Source organism: Crocodylus porosus, unplaced genomic scaffold (assembly GCF_001723895.1).
Source record: "Crocodylus porosus isolate Cpor-Errol unplaced genomic scaffold, CroPor_comp1, whole genome shotgun sequence".
NCBI classification, from domain to species: Eukaryota; Metazoa; Chordata; order Crocodylia; family Crocodylidae; genus Crocodylus; species Crocodylus porosus.
Window position 1 is genome coordinate 41806947 of NW_017728911.1, and position 18314 is coordinate 41825260.

Here is an 18314-nt window from a genome sequence, read left to right on the forward strand (position 1 = left end):
GGTTGTGAGGTCTTCCACCTCAAATGTCTGAGTGGCAGCAGTGTCTTCTCCACCCCCAAGACCTTGGTTGTGCGAGGCCCCTGAGCAGGGCTGTCAGGGATGCTACTGTTCAGTGACAACCTCGTACCATCTGCTTGGGGCACACGGGCACTGGGAGTGGATCCTGTTGGCAGCCCCTGGATGAGCCAGTTTCTGCAGGGTCTGTTCCACCCCTGTCGTTGTACCATTGGCGGGATGTGTGAAACAGCAGTGCCGAGGGTTTGGTGTGGGGTGAGTGATGCCCTGCAGGGGATAACAGGACAATAGAGAATATCCTAGTCGAAAATACAGCATGAAAACAGAGCCATGCCCTTGACGCAGGGCCCCTTTAAGGACTGGCTGGCAGGCGTAGCTGGACAAAGGGTTACTCTGGTTGCAAGGAGGCTGTTGGCCTGAGGATTCCTCCTGCCAGGACCTGAGCTGAGTGCCTCTGGCCCTCCATGTGCCTGTGGCTGCCCACTGGAGAAGGGAGCTCCAACTTCAGACTTCCCTATGGTGCAGGTCAAGGTCAATGCAGTTGGAGGGCAGCGAGGAGCTCTGTCCTGAGACTGAGTCTTGCTACAGGCTTAGCCCTTTACTGTGGCTCCAGGACAACCTTGGGTTATCAGCCCACGCCCAGACTTCTGGCTGGGTGGAGTTGTCTGCTGCACCCGAAGGCAAGGTCAGAACCTGGCTCTGTGCTCCAAAGGCCCCTGCTCAGTGCTTGGGGCTCTGCATCTCTCCTGGGGAGCATCACCCTTGGCTCCGCATGCGGCCCATCCATTACCACTGGTGCCAGCACAGACCGGCCTGGGCAGAGCGCTGGCTAACAGGTGCAGAACCCCGAGCATTGTGCCCACAGCTACCATTGTACTGTTCCACAGGCTCCCTCCTGGGTTCCCCATGGCAGGACTGTAGGCACTGGCTGTGAGCCCAGTCCAGGAGGGAGCGCAGCAGCAACAGCCCCTATTGGAGACCTCCCTGGGGAGGCATCATGCTTCCTACATCACACGTGTCAGGTCCCAGCATTTGTCTGTGAGCCAAGGGGATCTGGGCCTGGGCACCCCCAGCTGGCAGCAGCTGAGCAAACTCCAACTGCACAACCTATGGATCGCTCGTAGCCTATGGTGGCACAGTGCCTGGTGGCACAGTGTCCTGGGCTAGCAGCAGGAAGGCCATGTCCCTGCAGCTCCCATGCTGCTGCCGGCTGGCTGGGCTGAGCATGCGCATGCCTCTGCCTGTGCTGCCATTGCTTCACTGCTCCATGCAGGCATACTCCTAAAACCTGAGTCGTGGCAGGGCGGGGGCTGTGGGCCCTGGTTCTCACAGGCTTCCCAGCCTGTGCCTGGAGATCATCAGCTGCTCGGAGCCAGCATAGGGGTTGCCCTGCCAGGCCCGGGGGGGCCGGTTCTGCCGTGCATGCCCTGCCCACCCGGCGCTGTGTGCATACTGAGCCCACCCAAAGGCAGTGGCAAAGCAGGGGGTAGGGCCGTTTGCTGCTCTCCACCACACCAGAGCCAGGCCTGGAGAGCAGGGTATCCCCAGAGCAACTGCATCAGCATGGCTCTGGGTTTGGTGCATGTGACCAGAGGATGAGGGTCCTTGAGAGCAGCCTGGTTAGATGTGCCCCTGGCATCCTATGGGAACATCCAGGCAGGTCAAGGCAGAGGGGTGCCAGGCCCCATCTAGGCAGGACTGGTTGGAGACTGTGCTGGCTGCAGCAGCCCCATGCCTGCCAGAGATGCTCCTCCCTGCGCAGCCCATAGACAGGTCCCATCCTGCTGCTGACCCCTAGTCATTGCTTGCTCTCAGGTGCTGCTGGCTCTTCAGCATTTCTGCTAGATGCAGCTGGGGAGGTGCCCCAAGCCTGGGGAGGGGGCATCCAGCAACCAAGGCTTCTCTCTAACTGCCAACCTCTGCCACTGCTCTCCCAGGGGCAGAGGATTACTGCCCCATCCCAAAGTTCATCCCTTGGTGAAGGAGCGGGTGCCCTGCCTCCCACCACCCTGTGCAGGCCATGGAGATGTGACTAATGTAGTCCTGTGCCTTCCCAGGGTCGCAGTGCACCGGGCTGTTCAGTACCACTGTGCTGGGAGGCTCCTCCAGTGCCCCCAACCTCCAGGACTACGCACGCAGCCACGGCAAGAAGTTTGCCACCAGCCTGACCTACAAAGACGGTACGTGTGTCCTCTGCACACAGGTGCAGCCGGTGGGGGGACTCACTGCCCCAAGCTGTTACCAGGCAAGGCTTAGCAAGGCCTCCAGGTGCATGGATCTGAACAGGCACACATCCACCCGTGCACGTGCCAGTGCCAGTTGCCTTGGATGCGTGGGGTGCACAGTCCTGACTGCCTGAGCATCGGTGGGAATTGGAGGGAATCCCCCAGCTGCTCCGAGATCGCAGGGCTCCGCCCTTGCTCTTGGTAGTCAGACTTTGCCTGCTGTGGAGGTGGCAGGGCCAGAGGCAGTGCTGGTTTCTGCGTGCTGGGAATTACCGTGCGCTCATGGAACCGCGTCTGAGTCCTGCTCGTGCAGCTCCTCCCGCTCCAGTTTGTGCAGGGCAGTGGGGTCAGGACAACAGTGTGTGTGGGGGGGGGCACCCATGGGAGACCCGGTGAGGACCCCATGTTCTAGCAGTGGCACTTGGCCGATGGAGATGCTGGGAGATGACAAGCTCCTTGCTGTCTCTGACTTGCCCCTGAAACTGCATGAAGACTGCCCAGCACAACAGGCTGCTGGAGTGCACGTTGGCTTGCCCCCACGTCCACCCATGCACTGGTGGCAGGGGGCCGATGCATTGCAGCACGTGGAGAGCGCCTGTTCACAGCATGCTGTTGAGATGCAGGGTGGGGCTGCCCCTGCCCCTTCGGCCCTGGAGTGCGGGGTGCTGGGACAGGAGCTGGAGTGCAGCTGATTGCTCCAGGCCTTGTAGGCACCTGTACAACATGAAAAGGTAGGGGCAAGGAGCAGGGGCTGGGCTGTCAAGCTGGTGTGGAGAGGGTGTTTCCAGCTTGCAGAGAGCCCTGGCCCCTTGTCCCTGCCCTGCACTGGCTGCAGGTGCAGGTGCAGGTGCGGCTGCGGCTGCCTAGGAACTGCTCTGTAGCCCCCAGTAGCTGCTGACTGCAAAGGAAAGTGCAGGGATGGGGGAGGGCAGCAGCTACCAGCCTCAGATGCCCACAGCACTGGGGCCAGGAGGAACGAGCTGGGAGCTGAACTGCAGGATGCAACAGGGTCTCCATGTTGCAGGCAGGTGGGGCAGCTGAGGGCAGCCATGCCAGGTCACCTTCTTCCTGGAGTACTCAAAGGCAGCACCACTCCCTGGGGAGAAGCAGGTACAGAAGTGACCTGCCTGAGGCCACGTATCCAGTTCAGCAATCGAGTGCACCCCAGGGCTTCCCGATCTCAACCCCGTGTGCTGGGGCTGAAGCCAGGACCGGTCAGCAGCTTCCCACTTGCTGTTAGCCAAGAGCCTGGACCCTGGGCAGTTCCCAGCTGGCTGTGTGTGATCCCCGTGCCAGGCCCCTGCATGCGCCTTTTTGGAGGTCCAGGTCCACGTGGAGGGGCAGGTGTTACCTCATTAGACTTGTGGGCACCTGGTCCTCCCAGGCAGGCTGCACAGTCGTGTACCTCTGTTGTGCACAGAGGCTGCTTCACGCTATCCCTGCCCCATGCTGCTGGCACCTCCCTGTGCTGCCTAGGCGGCCAGGAGGAAGCTGGAGGTTTCCACACCAGGCAGGAGGATGCAGAGGCATGAGGTGCCTTGGGGAGGCAGCTCAGAGCAGAGGGAAGTGCTCAGGTTGGATACTTTGCTTACATAGGCAGCAGAGGAATCGCCCACATATGCTGGTATTTAGGCTGTTTCTAGGTTGCAGTCCCCTGCCCTGGAAACGCCAGCTGCAGCTTGCACTGTGCTTGGGTGGTTGTGCTAGCTGTGCCTGGCGCATGCTCCCAGCACTGCTAGGAATGGTGCTGGTAAAGCGAGTGCTTGCATTGCAGAGCATGACTCTGTCTCAGCGAGCGAGTCTCACACATGAGCCAAGGGCAGAGTGACAGTGCCGCACCCTGTGCCAGTGCCCTCTGGCAAAAGGTGGCATCACTGCAAAATGACAGCTCATGTCTCCGTGCCCGGCACTGGGAGAATGCCGTGGGGCTGTCTGTAGAACAACAAATCCGCGGCTGGTGGTGCATGGAAGTAACAGATGGTGCCATCTACTTGGGGTGGTGGTTGGTCTCGGGCCTGCCTCTGGCCCCCTCAGCACGCATCGGGGCAGGCTCACTCTCTGCCACGTTGAGCTGCTGGTGCTGTAGTGGCTGCACTCAGCCGGGAGCTCAGGCTGACTGAGGCATGAGACCAAATTCTCCTCTCATGGCTGACTTGGGGTAGAGAGAGTTCAGCAGCGGTAACATCAGCTTGTTTTGTTGCTGCCCTCTGTCAGGACCAGGTGGAGGACCTCGGTCTCGAGGGTCGTTGGTACAGCAAGAGGTGCGGAAACGTAGCTGAGTCTTAGAACGTGCTGTCACGGCTGCAGGGCCTGAGCATGCCTGGCCTGAAGCAGCACACGCACCCATGCCCGGAGGCACCTGGGGGGTTGCCCCTGCGTTGGGACCCCTGATGGAGGGAGGCCATGGGGGGACAATGGAAGCATGAAAGAAACGTATGAGAGCCACAAATTCCCAAGCCCCAGGAAGTCTGACCGCAGGCTGCACCGAACCCAGCTGGGGCCCGTTGCCCGCTTTCTCAGCCTGATCTGAGCCACCCTGCCCTGTGGGCTCTGAAGGGCAGCCCGAACTGTCTGGGGGGCTTGGGCCTGGCTGGTAGGCTATGGAAGTGGGAGACGTGTCCCAAGAGCCCAGCCCTTTGTCCCATTCAACGCTTAAGTCTGCTCATTTCTCTCACTGCATAACTCGTGCAGAGCGGGGCCTGGCCTGTGTCGCGAGCAGCAGCACGGGGGCCGAGGCAAGTGGCCTGACACCCTACATGGCCATGGCAGCAGTGGGGCCATGTCCAGGCTCATCCTGGTCTCTGTCAATCTGACTGTCACATTGAAGTCCTTGGCGCTCTGCTTAGCCCAGGCAGAGGGTTGTGTTTGGGGCTGCGGCTTCCCACTGAGCTCTCAGTGGCTGCGGGGAAACAGTCTCCTGGGGACTCCCCTGTCCCCAGGAAGTGTGGAGCAGCTGGGCAGTGTTGTGCTTTGCTTCCTCTTGTGGCATCGTGCCTCCCTGGGTGCCGTGTGGCATTATGCATGCCCTAGCCCCCGGATGCCAGGGTGAGGCCAGGCACCCTCGGGGCCAGGCATGGGTGGGATGGGAGGGCCTTCCAGGCTCCATCAGGTGATGCAGATACGAGGCACAGTGACACGTCTGGGGAGCAGACGGGCTCAGGCCAGTGGCAGGTTAGTCAGGAGTGAGCCGGAAGCATGCGGAGGCTTGGGGCGCCCCAAGGAAGCCGTTAACTGAGACGATGTGTTTTTATTTCCTCAGAGCTCTTGTCTATGCCAGCCGTAAAACGATTTTCTGTGTCGTTTGCAAAGCATCCGACTAATGGTACGTGTGCTTCCTTGATTTGACGTTCCCTCACACTTCTAACCCATCTGCACATCTCAGTCTCTGCACGTCTCCTTTGGTGTCCCCCTCCCTCCGGCCTTCTCATGTTCTCTGCGCGTCTGTGTCTGGTGTCCGACTGTGTCTCACCTTCCCCATTGCCTCGCTGTGACTAACTCGCTCACTCATCCTTTGTGTAACCACCTGGAGGGGCCGGGGGGAGGCAGGAGCCATGCCCTGCCTGACGGGAAGCCAGTGCCATGGCTCCTACAGCCGAGCAGGAGCAGGTTCCTGCAGCGCTCCGAGCTCTGTGCTGGCATCAGGACCTTGCCCTGTGCTCGCCAAGGAGAAAGGTTTCTGCCCCATGTCATGGCGGATGCTGCGCTGCAGGTTTGCAGCATCCGCTGCAACAGCCTGGCTGCATCTGGAGAGTGGCAAGTGAGGCTGCCCTGTCTGCGGTGGGGTCAGTGGGGGGAGTGAGTCTTTCAGAGGTCGGGAGGACCCAGTGTATGAAGCATGGGTGGCAGTGCTGGGTCCCTCACTCCCAGCAGGCACCTGTGGCAGGGAAAACAGTAAGGAAGCCACAGGCGTGTTGGACAGGTGTGCAGCATACTTCCCCAGCATGGGGGCCCTGGCTACGCTGGCTCCCACCAGCATGGCTGTGTCCTGGAGTTGGCCACCCGCTGCCCCCCAAAGGTGGGTTGGCCTTGCCTTGGCACGAGCACCCTGCTCACAGGGCCCAGGCTGGAGGAACTCACTTTTAATCACGTGCATGCACCAGCCCCAGTAGTGTGGGGCTCTGGGATGAGCCAGGTACTGAAGGGCCCTGTCCCTCCCTTGTCCTGTTTGGGCCCCGTGGGCTCACCCCCAGGAGGAGGCAGGTATGACTGAGGGTCGGGAGCACGGCACAGCTTGCTCCGCTGCCCCCAGGCCAGCAGCCATCAATGGGGGGGGGCGTGTGTCTGATGTGGCTTCTCATGCCCCTGCGCATCTCTGCTTCATGTAGCTACTAACCTGGTGCCCAATCCCATGCCTCTGGCAGTGAGGACAGGTGGCTGCTCCTTGCCTTGTCCACCAGCTTGGGAGGTGCTGTCCACATCTTGCACAGAAACGTTCAGAAAAGGTTTGGTGCCCAGCTACTGCTTGTAGCCATTCCCCCTTCCCCCCACTGCTGGCAGGGGCAGGGCTGGAGCAGATGTCTGTAGGCATCAGTGCAAGTCCTTCCATTACACACAGGCTGGGCAGTTTCTTTTCCCTTCATCCTGGATCTTCGTGCTCAGTAAATAGGAGGAAATCTCACCCTACAGTCTGGAGGGTAAAGCTAAGGTCAGAAAAAAGCAGAGGCTGGAGTGAGGGATCCAAGGTTGGCTCTGGGGGTCTGCATGTCTCCCAGGAGGCATTACAGAAGGGTGAGTGTCCCCTGAGCTGTGGAGGAGCTGCCAGCTGGGACAGTGTCTCGTTTCAAGCCACTTGCTGTGATCGCTGGATGTGGGCTGTGAGGACGTGGCAGGGTTGTGTGCGCAGAAGGATCATGCTCTCACATGCAGGCAGAGCAGGCCCCTGGGGATCTGTGCTGGACCCGGGCTCCTGCGTTTCCTTCCAAAGAACTGCCTTGGCTCTCCCATGCATCGTGGTCAGGAAACGGGACCGTGTGACTTGCTCCCTGGGCAGCAGCATATGTCCCATCTGGCCTGAAGCTCACAGGCCAGAAAGGGTCCCGTGTGCTTTGGTGCATGAAGGGACAGGGCTGGGCTCTCCACTGCCTGCCTACAGGGCACACACAAGAGCAGCATGAGGGGCCAGGACAGTGCTGGCATGTCCCTCCTGGCCAGAGAGCTCAGCAGTTTCGTGCCCTTGAGTGACTGTAACTGGCTGAGGCCTCGGCATTTGCAGAGCCCCTGCGCCGTCTCTTCTGAGCGGAGCCTGGCTCAGTTTTCCCGGCCTCCTCTGCTCCCTCCTCACTCCTTCGGGTGGTGCGGGAGGACTTGTTGCTCGGGGCTCTGGCCTGCGAGGCTGGACACAGGTCTCAGCTCCGTGGCAGAGGCAGTCCTGGCCTCAGGGCTGCGTCCAAGTTCTGTAGCCCAACCTGGGCCTGGTCTGCAGAAACGCACTTCTGGGGGTTGTTTGTTCTGGGGAGAAAACCTGCCTGACTCCTTTGGCGCACGGGGTGGGGCAGATGCTGGCGGTGGGTCCCGCATGCGGGCTCAGTCCCACCTCACAGCCCCGGTGGCTGGAAGCTCCCAGTATGTTGTGGGGGCACGTGTGACCTCCTGACGGGTCTGGGCTGGCAGCGGGTGGGCACCACTTGGTGGACAGCGTCTGGAGGGCTGCTTGAGCTGGGGCTTGGCCCTCCCTCGCCGCCTCTGCCCTCCTCACCGCTTCTCCCCCTCACTCTGTGGCCCCCTCTCCTCCAGATGAGCTCGAGCCCCGCCACGTGGCCCAGCTGCTGCGCCGCTTTTCCTCCGACTATGCCATGAGCCAGAGCCTGTCCCTGGACGCCGCGCTGGCCCACCACCTCCACCAGTGCTCCTACCACCTGCGCCTCTTCCGGAGCTGGCTGATCTCAGGCCAGGAGGACATGGAGTGCCTCTACGGTACCGCACGCTGCCGCCACCGCTGCCTGGCGCTGTCTGCTTGGGAATGTGCCGTGTGCTTTGCTCTGAAGTGAGAAGCACTCACCCCTGGCATCTCTCAGGCCTGTGGGCTGGCACTGCAGGGAGGCGCATGTGCTGCTGCAGCCAGGCAGGTCTGGACCCTTCCCGTGTGAGCTGCCCTGGCTGTGTGCATTCCTGGCAGTCATGTGTTGCTGCCTCCCTCCAGCCAGAGTGTGCTGTGCTCCCTTCTGTGGGGGCACGCTTGTCTGTCTGAGATGCTGCTTAGAGCCCAACATGCCTGCCCATGCCCCGTCTCCAGAGGTGCGCTCCCCCGGTCCCCAGGTTAACGCAGGAGGAGGGAAGGTGGGTGCCAGCGGTTGGAAAGGCTGTCGACTTGGGAGCTGTAGTGTGAGGCTGGCATGGCAGCAGGAGGACCCTGCTATAGGCACAGGGGGAGCGAGGTGCTCATAGTGTTTACGCCCCTTCCCAGGGGCAGTGGGCCGAGAGCTCTGTGTTGCATGGCCTCTGCCCTGTCCCCGAGGCACTTTGCTGGGGGGAGCAGCTGGGCATCTCCATGCCAAAGCCCAGGGCCGTGAGGGCCTGGCCCCTGTGGTTTCTCAGCCTCGGAGCACACGGCATTCTCGCGGATGCCCTCCTTGTGGCTCTGGGGGCAAGGAACCGGCCTGCCGGGGTCAGCCTGCTCCTGAGACCTGCCTGGCGCATGCGGCTTCTGAAGCGTGCTGTGCTGCATGGGTTGGCTGCTGCTTCGGCCACAGGAGGGGGCAGCTGTGGGCCGATTCAGCGAAGCCGGTTCCAGGTCTGCTGCTGCTGGAGGAGGAGAATCTCCCTCCGCAGCCTGTGTCCCCCTTTGCCCAGCTCTCGCCATCATCCAGCAGCTCGCAGAAGCTGCTGCTGTGTAGCCATGACTGGATCCGTCCTTGGTCTCCTAGCAACAGCTAAGGAAAGGCAGGACTGCCAAAGGGAAGAGGGACGAGCATCGTCCCAGCTGGACAACTTGCTCCTCTTGCTCCTCCCTAGGCCCAGCACTCAGCCCGATCCCCCGCGTGTTGCATTGAGGGTGCTGGGGCAGCCCTGGCCCAGCCCCATGGCAGGATCATCTGCGTCGCATGCACAGAAATGCAGGTCTTGCAAGTCCCCCCGAGCAGGACTGCCGCAGGAGCCTGTGGCAGAAGTGTGCTTGGAAGCATTGCCCAGCTTAGGCCTGCACCAGGCCCGAATGGCTCAGCAGTGCCTTGCTTGTCGTGCACAGAGGTTTCGCCCAATCCACTTTCCCTGCTCCCAGCCTTACTAATTGGTTTCTGTGCAACGCTCCTATCATGCAGGAAAAGCGCGCGCATGTGTGTGTAAAACAGGAAATTCCAGAGCAAGAGTCGTGCACTCGTGTGATTTGTGAATGCATCTCTGATGGTTTAAAGCCCTTCATTAGCATGCTTGTGGTTTGAGCCAGGGAATTTCACACCCAAAGTGAGAAGGTTCTCGTTCAAAAACGCCAAGTGTCAGAAAATCTGGTCTGGAAAATGACTTCAGTATTGTGCCATGGCTGGTGCCCCAGCGGCTAAAGGTACTCACGCTCCCTGGGTTGTGACAGCCATCTGTGCAGATCTCCATGGGATTCACATATGGAGCAAGCACAGCAGGCTGTGATCAAAACTGAACAGTGCAAGCAACCAGTCAATCAGGGAGGGAGAAATGAGGACTCAAAGCAGTTGCCTCCGGGTGCTCTCGGGTGTTGCTGGGATGAGACGAACAAAAGAGACGCGAGCGTGCAGAGGAGCTGCTCCCCAAGGGCCTGCCTGCTGTGACTGTCCCCTTCCCTCCCGCGGGGGCGGCCTGTCCCCTCCTCACCATCACCGCAGTCCTGCTGCAGCAGATCAAAGAGCAGCAGAAACCCTCACCTGCACGTCCTGTCAAATCAAGGAGCCCTGTTGCTTCCGGCTCGGGGCAGTCCAAGAGCCACTCTCATCCGCAAAATGTTTGGGGCAGGAAGAGACGAGGGCTTTGGCCTATCCCAGGGCTTCAGAGGACTGATGACCTGCCTTGAGTCTCTGCCTGCTATCACCCCGTCCCCATGGCTGTGTGGTTGGCACGTGACTCCTGACCCAGACAGGAGTTGCAGATAATGACCAGCCTGGTCCATGGAAGGCGGCGCTGGGACCCCTCTGCACCAGCTCTGGGCTCCCTCGTGGGAGTACTTGCACAGTGGTGCCATGCTGCAGTGGCAACCTGCGCAGGCAGAGCAGAGGTCCCCATCTGGCTGCCGGGCTGTCAGGAGCTCATGTCCAGGGTAGCGTACAGCGTACATCAGAGCCCTCTGCTCCACTTGGGACTGTGCCAGGAGAAGGCATTAATCCCTGCATGGAGAACGGAGCGGTGGGAGCTGTGTTGTCACACCAGCTGCAGCCTGTCAGGGAGCCTGAAGGGTTTTGGACAGCTCTCAGTCTGCGCACGGACCTGCAAGCCAGCCAAGGGAGGTTGATGATAACTTGTCTCCAACTTCTGGGCCCTTGAGTGGTCACAGGTCCAAGCTACATGACACAGCCCTGCACAGCCCACTATGGATGAACTGGCTTCAATCCTGCAGGCAGCGTGGCAGCATTAGTGTGGACTCAGCCCGGCTGAGCAGCAGATCCACTCGCACCGATGCAGCTGCAGCATCATAGGACTGGAGCCAGTGCCTGTTCAGATCCATGGACCAGCTGGAATAAAAAGGCTTCCCTAGGGGCTTGTTGACCTTGCTCAGGCAGAGAGAGAAGTCTGGTGGGCTCCTGGCCTCAGGATCTGCCAGCACCTGTGCAGACTTCCCCTGCCCCTTCGCACATCTGCAGTGGGGAAGAGCCATTGTCTCTGCTCCAGTGAGGCCAGGACGCATCAGCGCGCAGGCCTCGCAGCACCCTTCCAACAGCCTGCTGCCATCTCGGGCCCCACGGCAGGGTGGGCGTGCTCCGCGCGCCAGGGCAGTCTGCCTTTGGGGAGCACGCTCATCAGCTGTAGGCTGTAGTGCTTCCCAGTGCAGGCACTTGTCCTGAAACGCCCCAGGCAGGAGTGACTGGACGTGTCTGGCCAGAGAGAAGGCCATGCACTGGGCTGCTGCGGCATTTTTCCTCCGTGGTTGTCAGGTTGCTGTGTCTGGTGGACGCTGTCTCCCATGTCTAGCGGGCCTGTCACACTGCTCACCCAGCACATCGGCAGGTGCAGGGAGCAAGCTCTTGCTTTCCTTCTACAGTTCCCAGAGGCCTCGGGCTTTCCTTGGCCCCAGGATTGGAGGTGAGCAGGTGTCAGCCAAGCCAACAGCAGTATGCTTCCTGCCCACCCAGGGCATCGCTGCCATGCACGTTTCCACACTTCCCTGTGCTGTGTGCAGCCTGCTCTCTCGGGGGCTGTGGGGTGCCAGCTCTGACATCAGCTGGCCCTATAGCCGAGGCTCTTGGCCGTGGGCTGGAGCCGTTCCAAAGGATGGCAGGCATCCCTGTGAGCCCGGCTCCAGCCCAGTCCCTCCCTGAGCCCCAGGTACCTTATGGCCCCTGAGCAGCAGCCGACTCTTTCCCTTTGGGGTGTTTCCTGCCCCAAGGCACGGCTGCACATGCTGCTGCCCATCCGGGTAAAACAAGGCCCGCTTCCGGGAGCACCGCCCCACCAGACTCCCCATCATCGCAGTTGTTGGCGCATCAGGGTGAGCCTGCTCCAGGGGTGCTGCTCATGGACTCACGCGTTTCAGGGCAGGGGAGATGCAGGCTACAGCCCATAGGGAGAGAGCAGGAGCTGGCCCTGCCGTCCGGTGTTTCTGCCGGGCCAGGGTGCTGCACCCAGGGCTGTTCTAGGCATGTCCCTGCTTCTCAGGAGTTGCCCCAGTGCCCTTCCTTTGGGGCAGGGCTGGCGCAGGTGGGGCTGTTCCCTTGGGGCGCTGTGCTGGATGCTCGGGGCTGCATGCACCCCTTGGGCTCTGCACAGCGCCGGGCAGGTCTCTGCCCAACTCCGCGGTACGTTGGGGCCATCAGCGGCTAGGCGGCCTGGTCCGTGAGGCAACGCGCTCGCAGCAGCTGTGCCTGAGCGCTGGCAGCGGGAACGGAGTCTGGGGGGGGAGGGTTGGGCAGCAGTCACACACGCGCTCGGGCTTGGTGAGATGTTGCCTGGCCCACAGGGCTCAAAGCTGTGGCTGTGGAGGACTGTGAGGCTCTCACTAAGTGGTGGCTGGCAGATGGTGCAGCAGCAGGCACGACACTGCAACGGGAGTGGGGGATCCTTTGGCTCCTGGCAGGGCTTTCCTGCCGATAACCTTGGCAGCCTGGCAGCTCTGGGGGTTTCCTTCCTGTTGCCTCCAAGTGTGGCACGGCGGCTGCAGTCTTCTCTTGCTCCGAGGGTGTGGCAAATGGCGTGAAGTCCCCACCAGCCATCCTCCCTGCATACAGCGCGTCTGTGGGCTGCTCCCCTTGCTGGGGCAGCGCCTGGCACCAGAGCCTGCCTCCCTGTGCTGCTGGGGCTGGCGGCACGGGACATTGATGCTGCCCACATGAGCTGGGAAGGGAAGCTGCCGCGTGGCCCCCATGCAGGGTGAGCCAGGTTCTTGGTCTGGTTCCCGGTCCATAGATCCGCATATGCAGACCCTGCCACCAGACGCTGCCCAGGAGCACGTGTGAATGCTCCTCTGCATGATGCCCACAGCACGGGGCATGTGAAACATGCTGGGGTCGCCATTGCTGGGCTCCACCTTATCATGGGCTCCCTGTGCCTGCCCTGGGGTCGCAGGCTCTGTGTCCTGCGTGTTGGTACCATGGCAGCACCCAGGCACTGGCTGGGCTGCAAGTGGTACAGGTCATAACGAGGGCTTGTGCTAATGATGGGTCCTGAGTTCACCCCTGGCAGAACACCCATCTGTCCTGGCCAGGGCCCGGTGGGGACCCGTGTGCCCCATACACTGGAGTTCAGGCAGGAGCAAGGCGCAGTCTCGCAAGGAGGCTGGAGCTCTTCCCCCACTGGTCTGCGGCCCTTTCCAGCCACGTGCTCCTGACAGCCTGGGACACAAGGGCCCCTCCGCTGGGCCAGCTTTGGCTGCGAGTCGCATGCACTTTTGCTGTCTGTGCCCAGCCTGGCCTGGGCCCGTGCTGCCTCCCTCCCTTCTCCAGGGTCGGGGTCGCACTTCTGCCCTCCCCTCAGCCCCATAGCTGAGCTGAACTTGCCCCTGCATGAATCCAGGCACCATCCACCAGCTGCTGCCACGGTCACCTCTGCCTCCACCACTGCACATGGACATGGCTTGTGCTGCCTGCCCTCCCCTCTCCACCAGCATCCCCCTGCCACGATGCCTGCATGGGTCACAGTGAGCATCTGTGCACCCCACTCGTCCATAACCATTGCTGAGCACCTGCCGCGTGCAAGCTCTGCCCCTCGCTGCCATGCTGTTAGCCCCGTTCGGGCCCAACATGAGCTCTGCCGGGCAGGGACTAGGTCTCCTGTCTGCCTCCTTGTTTCTCTGCTCGTGTTGTGTGGCAGCGTGCCCATGGGCAGCATGCAGGAGCTCTGGGCAGGACATGCCTCCTCATCCTCCAGCTGCACCATATGCCAGTGCCTCGCCCCGCACGGGTGCCTGGCGGGCGGCACCAGGGTGGCACAGTTGCCTGGGGATGCCGGAGAGTTCCTGTTGGGCTGGGGGCACTGCCGCAGACGTGATCCTCTCTGCGCGCAAGGGCAGAACCGGGCCGTGGGAGCAGTTGTTGAGGCAGGAGTCGCCTGAGGGGCCCTGGGCCTGTGCAGCAGTGCTATGGGGGTGCTGCCTAGGAGCTGGGGAAGGCAGGGTGACTTGGAGGCTGGGTGGGTGCCCAGAGCCATAGGAGCGTGGCAGCTGCCCCCAGGAGCAGTGGGTGGAGGTTGCCTGCTGTCGGCTCTTGGGGATCCCAACTGAGCTCTGAGCCAGGAGCCCCCTCGCTCCTGGCTGCTGTGTCCTGGGGACTTCTGAGAGCTGGTCGGAAGGGCAGGGAGGCCACGAGAGCAGCCTCCAGGCGCAGGGCTCCCTGCCTCCCTCGTGCATGCAGCAGTCAGCTCTCCTCAGACACGAGTGGGAGCCCCTCTCTAGCCCTGACCCAGGCCAGTCCCAACAGGGCTGCATGGCCCATGCGCTTCCTGCCTGGTGCCATGCATCCTCCGCCCACTCCTGCATGTGCCTGCCAGTGGCATCTCCCTGGCCTAGCTCTGGTGAGCACTGGGCTGGAGAGGGGGCTTGGCCCGCCTGGCTGGGGACAGAGGGGCTGGAGGGAGCCCTGGTCCTGCCCTGCCGGGGCCAGTGTCACTCAGTCTCCACTTGCATTCCCGGCAGGTTTTGAAGGCTGCTCCATGGTCCCCACCATCTACCCACTGGAGACGCTGCACAACTCCCTCTCGCTGCGACAGGTCAACGCGTTCCTGACGGCGCTGTGCCGCAGCTGCAGTGCCTCACACGCCCGCTCGTCTTCAGGTACCGCGGGCACGGGAGGGCTAGCGACCTGCAGCACACCTCAAGTGCCAGCAGAGATGGGCAAGTTGGGCACATCCAGGAGGCTGCCGGCCCAGAGCCAGCGTGGGCTGGGGGTGGGAGAGGTAGCCCTGGGGATCCATTGCTGTCCCGAGCTGTGGCTGCAAGCTGGGCTGTGCAGAGCAGGGAACTGACTTAGGCTCCACCACGGGGAGCCTGCAGCTGCCAGGAAACAGGCTGCCCTTGGCCTGGCAGGTGGCTCTGTGACCACAGGCCCGGGGCAGCACTTGCATATGACTGGGGGCACCAGGACCAGCCACGCCTGAGGTAGCCTCTTCTTGTGGCAGCCCTTTTCGACTCCATGATGGGGACCCCGGCGCCTGGGGACCCGTTCCTGTCGCAGAGGATCCTCTCGGCATCTGCCCTGCCCCTGCGCCCGCGCTCGGATAAGCCGCCATGGTGTGAGTGTCCTGGCAGAGGGCCTGGGGGATGGGGTGGGGGGGAATGGCTGAAGGTTGGGGAGGGGTGGAGGCAGGTCTGGCTTCAGGATGGTCCCTCGGGCTCCCCCCATGGGCATTCAGCACCAGCCGAGGTCCATCTTCCCCATATTGGCCCTAGAGGCAGGCCCTGCTCCTGAGCCGGAGAGGGCCAGGCATCTTTGCCTTGAGTTTGTGGCCTCATCCAGCTTTCAGGACAGGCTGACATGGGGGTCCCCTGTGACCGGTTCCCTCCTGCCCTGCCCTGGTGTTGTGGCTGCCCACGGCGGGCACCAGGTCCCCACGGGATGTGGGCAGTCTCCTGTTCCAGGGAGACATCTGCAGAACAGCCATTGCAGCTGCCGCCTCGTGGGCTGAGGCCAGTGACCATGGGGGCAAGGACTGAACTGCAAGCCCCAACCCCAGCCTGGCAAAGCTGGGCCCTGGGCCGGGCGGTGATGCCGCCTGTGCCAAGGGTGGTATCCGTGCTCATGCAGCCTGCGAGGCCCTTGCCCAAGACAGGGCGTGGGTGGTGGGAGCCACGGGCTGAGGCCACGTGCTCCGTTAGCCTGCGATGGCAACAGGGTTGGGGTTGTCGTGCCTGTGGCCCCCAGAACGGCCCCAGGCCCCACTTGGGTTAGCATCCCTGGGACCTGGCAGCTCCCCTTCACAGCACGGCTGGGGCTCAGGGTTAGGCTGCGGGTGGATGGGGGCTGAGTCTCGGGGTTGCTTTGCAGACAGCAGCGGCCCCTCCAGCACAGTCTCCAGCGCCGGCCCCTCCTCCCCAGCCTCCGTGGAGAACTATGCGCGCTTCAGCTTCGCCGAGAAGCCGTCCATCAGCCCCCAGCGGAGCGAGGAGCGGCTGAGCGGCCAGGCCCCTGCACCGGGCGAGGCGGAGGCCTCAGGGCTGGGCCAGAGTGAGGGAGAAGGGGAGCCCCCCGAGCCCCAGGTAGAGGTGGGGGAGCCTGGGCCGGGGGGTGAGGTTGGGGGGCCTGAGGCAGGGCTTGCCGGGGAGCTGGCAGAGCTTGGCGAAGAGCAGGCCCCTGAGCTGGCCCCAGAGCAGGTGGAGGAGGGGGTAGTGGTGTGGGGGGAGGCTGAGCCTGCCGGGGAGGTGCTGGAGCTGGCCGAAGCAGGGCAGCCAGCGCCGGAGGAGCCGCTGGCATCACGCGACGAGGAGTCAGAAGGGGACAGCACTGGGCCTGGCCCCCCAGCTGAGGACACGGCATCGCAGCCCCCTCCTCAGGACGTGCACAACTAGCCGCTTCCTCCGGGCCAGCGAGGTGCATGAACCGCAGTCAGCGCCGCACACAGCCGGTCGCCACGTCTCTCCTGCGGCGGGCACAGCCCCAGCACCCTGAGCCCGGCCCACGCATCACGCACGGCACGAGGATGCCAGAGTCTGCTCCTCGCTGGCTGACCAGGACCGCCCTGGCATCTGGCTGGGAAACAGCCCCAGGCCTGGCAGAGGGTCGGCGGGGAGCGGCCACGCTGGTGCTGGGCAGAACTGCGGCCCCTGGCACGGCTGTGTCCCAGAGCAGCCGAGGTGGGGGCAGGGGGCTGCAGCTGCTGGGTGGAGAGGATGAAGGCGGGAGCTGGCTTAGCCCCGGCTCCAGGCAGAGGGGCTGGGCTGTGGCAGGCAGGCACCCGTGTTGCAACAGCCACAAGCTGCAGCCAAGCATAAAGAGCCAGTCTTTGTGCTGGCTGCCACAGCAGGCCCAGGGAGGCAGCTGCCAGCACTGGCAGTGGGGTCCAAGCTCCCAGCTCTGCGGGGCTGTGTGGGTGCGTAGTGGCTGGCCTGGCTGCGCTGCGCATGTGGGCCGGAGCAGTGGGGCGAGTGGGAGCAGAGCTGGCTGGCGAGGGCCTGTTGTAGGACTCTGCTGCTGCTGCTGCTGCTGCTCCCTTTGCTGCTGGGGAAGAGCCGGTAGAGCACAGGCTGGGCTCAGGGCAGCGCCTGTGGCCGACCTGGGCTGGGCTGCAAGGGGCGCAGGGAATACGGGTCTGCCCCGTGCCAGGATGGGCCAGCGCTCACACTCAGACTGCCTGGGTGCCGGGAGCTGAGGCTGCTGTTGAACAAATCAGGGTTTGTTAGTGAGAAACCAATGAGGAGAAATCTATTGTACATAGAGCAGAAGTCTATTAATATATATTTATGTGTACGCGGGGCACTGCAGGGAGGCAGGGGCTGCGGTGGGGCCTCTCTAGCCACCAGCTCCAGTGCCCGCCCGTGCACCCGTGTCTGGTGCTGGTGGGTCTGTGTCTGTAGGACTCGTGCTGTCTGGTGAAGCTGTACCCAAAGATCTCCGTGCTGTGTTGCCGTGAGTGTGTGTTCACAGTAAATGTCTTTGCTGTGTCCTGCGTCCGGCTCTCTTTGCAGCAGCCCGGTACGGGATGGCTACCAGCAGCCCCGGCTGGGCTCAGTGGCTCCCTGTGCAGGTGGCACCGCTGGCAGCCAGGGTTGCCCCCCGCCCTGCCCTGTCCCGGGGATGCTGGAGTCTGGGAGCGGGCACTTGGGGTGGTGCATGTGAGCTGCTACCCTTCATCCCCTGCAAGGGACTGGGAGGCCAAACCCCCTGCCACCCCCGCTCTGTGCCCAGTGCTAGTGCAGCAGCACCGCGTGCAGCTCTGGTGCATGCAGGAGGCCTAACGCCTTTTAAACTGAACCTGAGGGGAGGCTGATCAGATGGACACTTGCAGTGGGGGTGAAACCATAATCTAGGGGGATGAGATGAGGAGATGAGCACACGCAGGCACAGCAAGTGAAGGACACGTGCTTTTGTACCAATGCCAGAGGTCTGTGGCCAAGGTGGCAAGTAATGGTATTGACATGAGAGGGGTCCAGAAATGTGGTGGCATGAGGAGAATCGGTGGGATGCGAACTACAGGAGTGCCAGAGCAGGGCATGGCACTACGGCACAGACTGCAGCGACGTGAAGAGAGTCGGTTGCCCAACTGATGTAGGAGGTCCCAGAGTCTGCATAAAAATTGCAGGTTTCAGTAGAAAAAAAGTGTGTGGGGGGGTAGGGTATCGGGCCCTGCACCAGGGCGCAGCCACGAGCTAGAAATGCCGGGGGAGCTGAGAGGCTGCGGCAGCAGGAGACAGAAATAACGGGCTGCAGCTGTTACCAACAACCCCGGGCCAGGAGACCGGGACCAAGTTTCTCGATGTGATAACAGGCTGCTGCCTGCAGCAGTGGGTCCTGGGCCCTACCTGAGGAAAGGCTG

General features: G+C 62.5%; 1 protein-coding gene across 2 annotated transcripts; it reads left to right on the top strand.

Annotated features, from left to right (window-relative positions):
• The first annotated feature begins 1168 nt into the window (after nucleotides 1-1168).
• PPIP5K1 (diphosphoinositol pentakisphosphate kinase 1) lies at nucleotides 1169-17442 on the top strand. Of its 2 annotated transcripts, XM_019533930.1 has the most exons (5): nucleotides 1174-2195; nucleotides 5500-5562; nucleotides 14482-14619; nucleotides 14964-15077; nucleotides 15830-17442. In XM_019533930.1, exons 2-5 carry the CDS (start codon nucleotides 5511-5513, stop codon nucleotides 16348-16350), a joined length of 825 nt encoding a protein of 274 aa, XP_019389475.1. In that variant the 5' UTR covers nucleotides 1174-2195; nucleotides 5500-5510; the 3' UTR covers nucleotides 16351-17442. The 2 variants fall into 2 exon arrangements, with proteins under 2 accessions (XP_019389476.1, XP_019389475.1); XM_019533931.1 differs by lacking the exon at nucleotides 5500-5562 and having other exon boundaries at nucleotides 1169-2195.
• The last annotated feature ends 872 nt before the right edge of the window (nucleotides 17443-18314 follow it).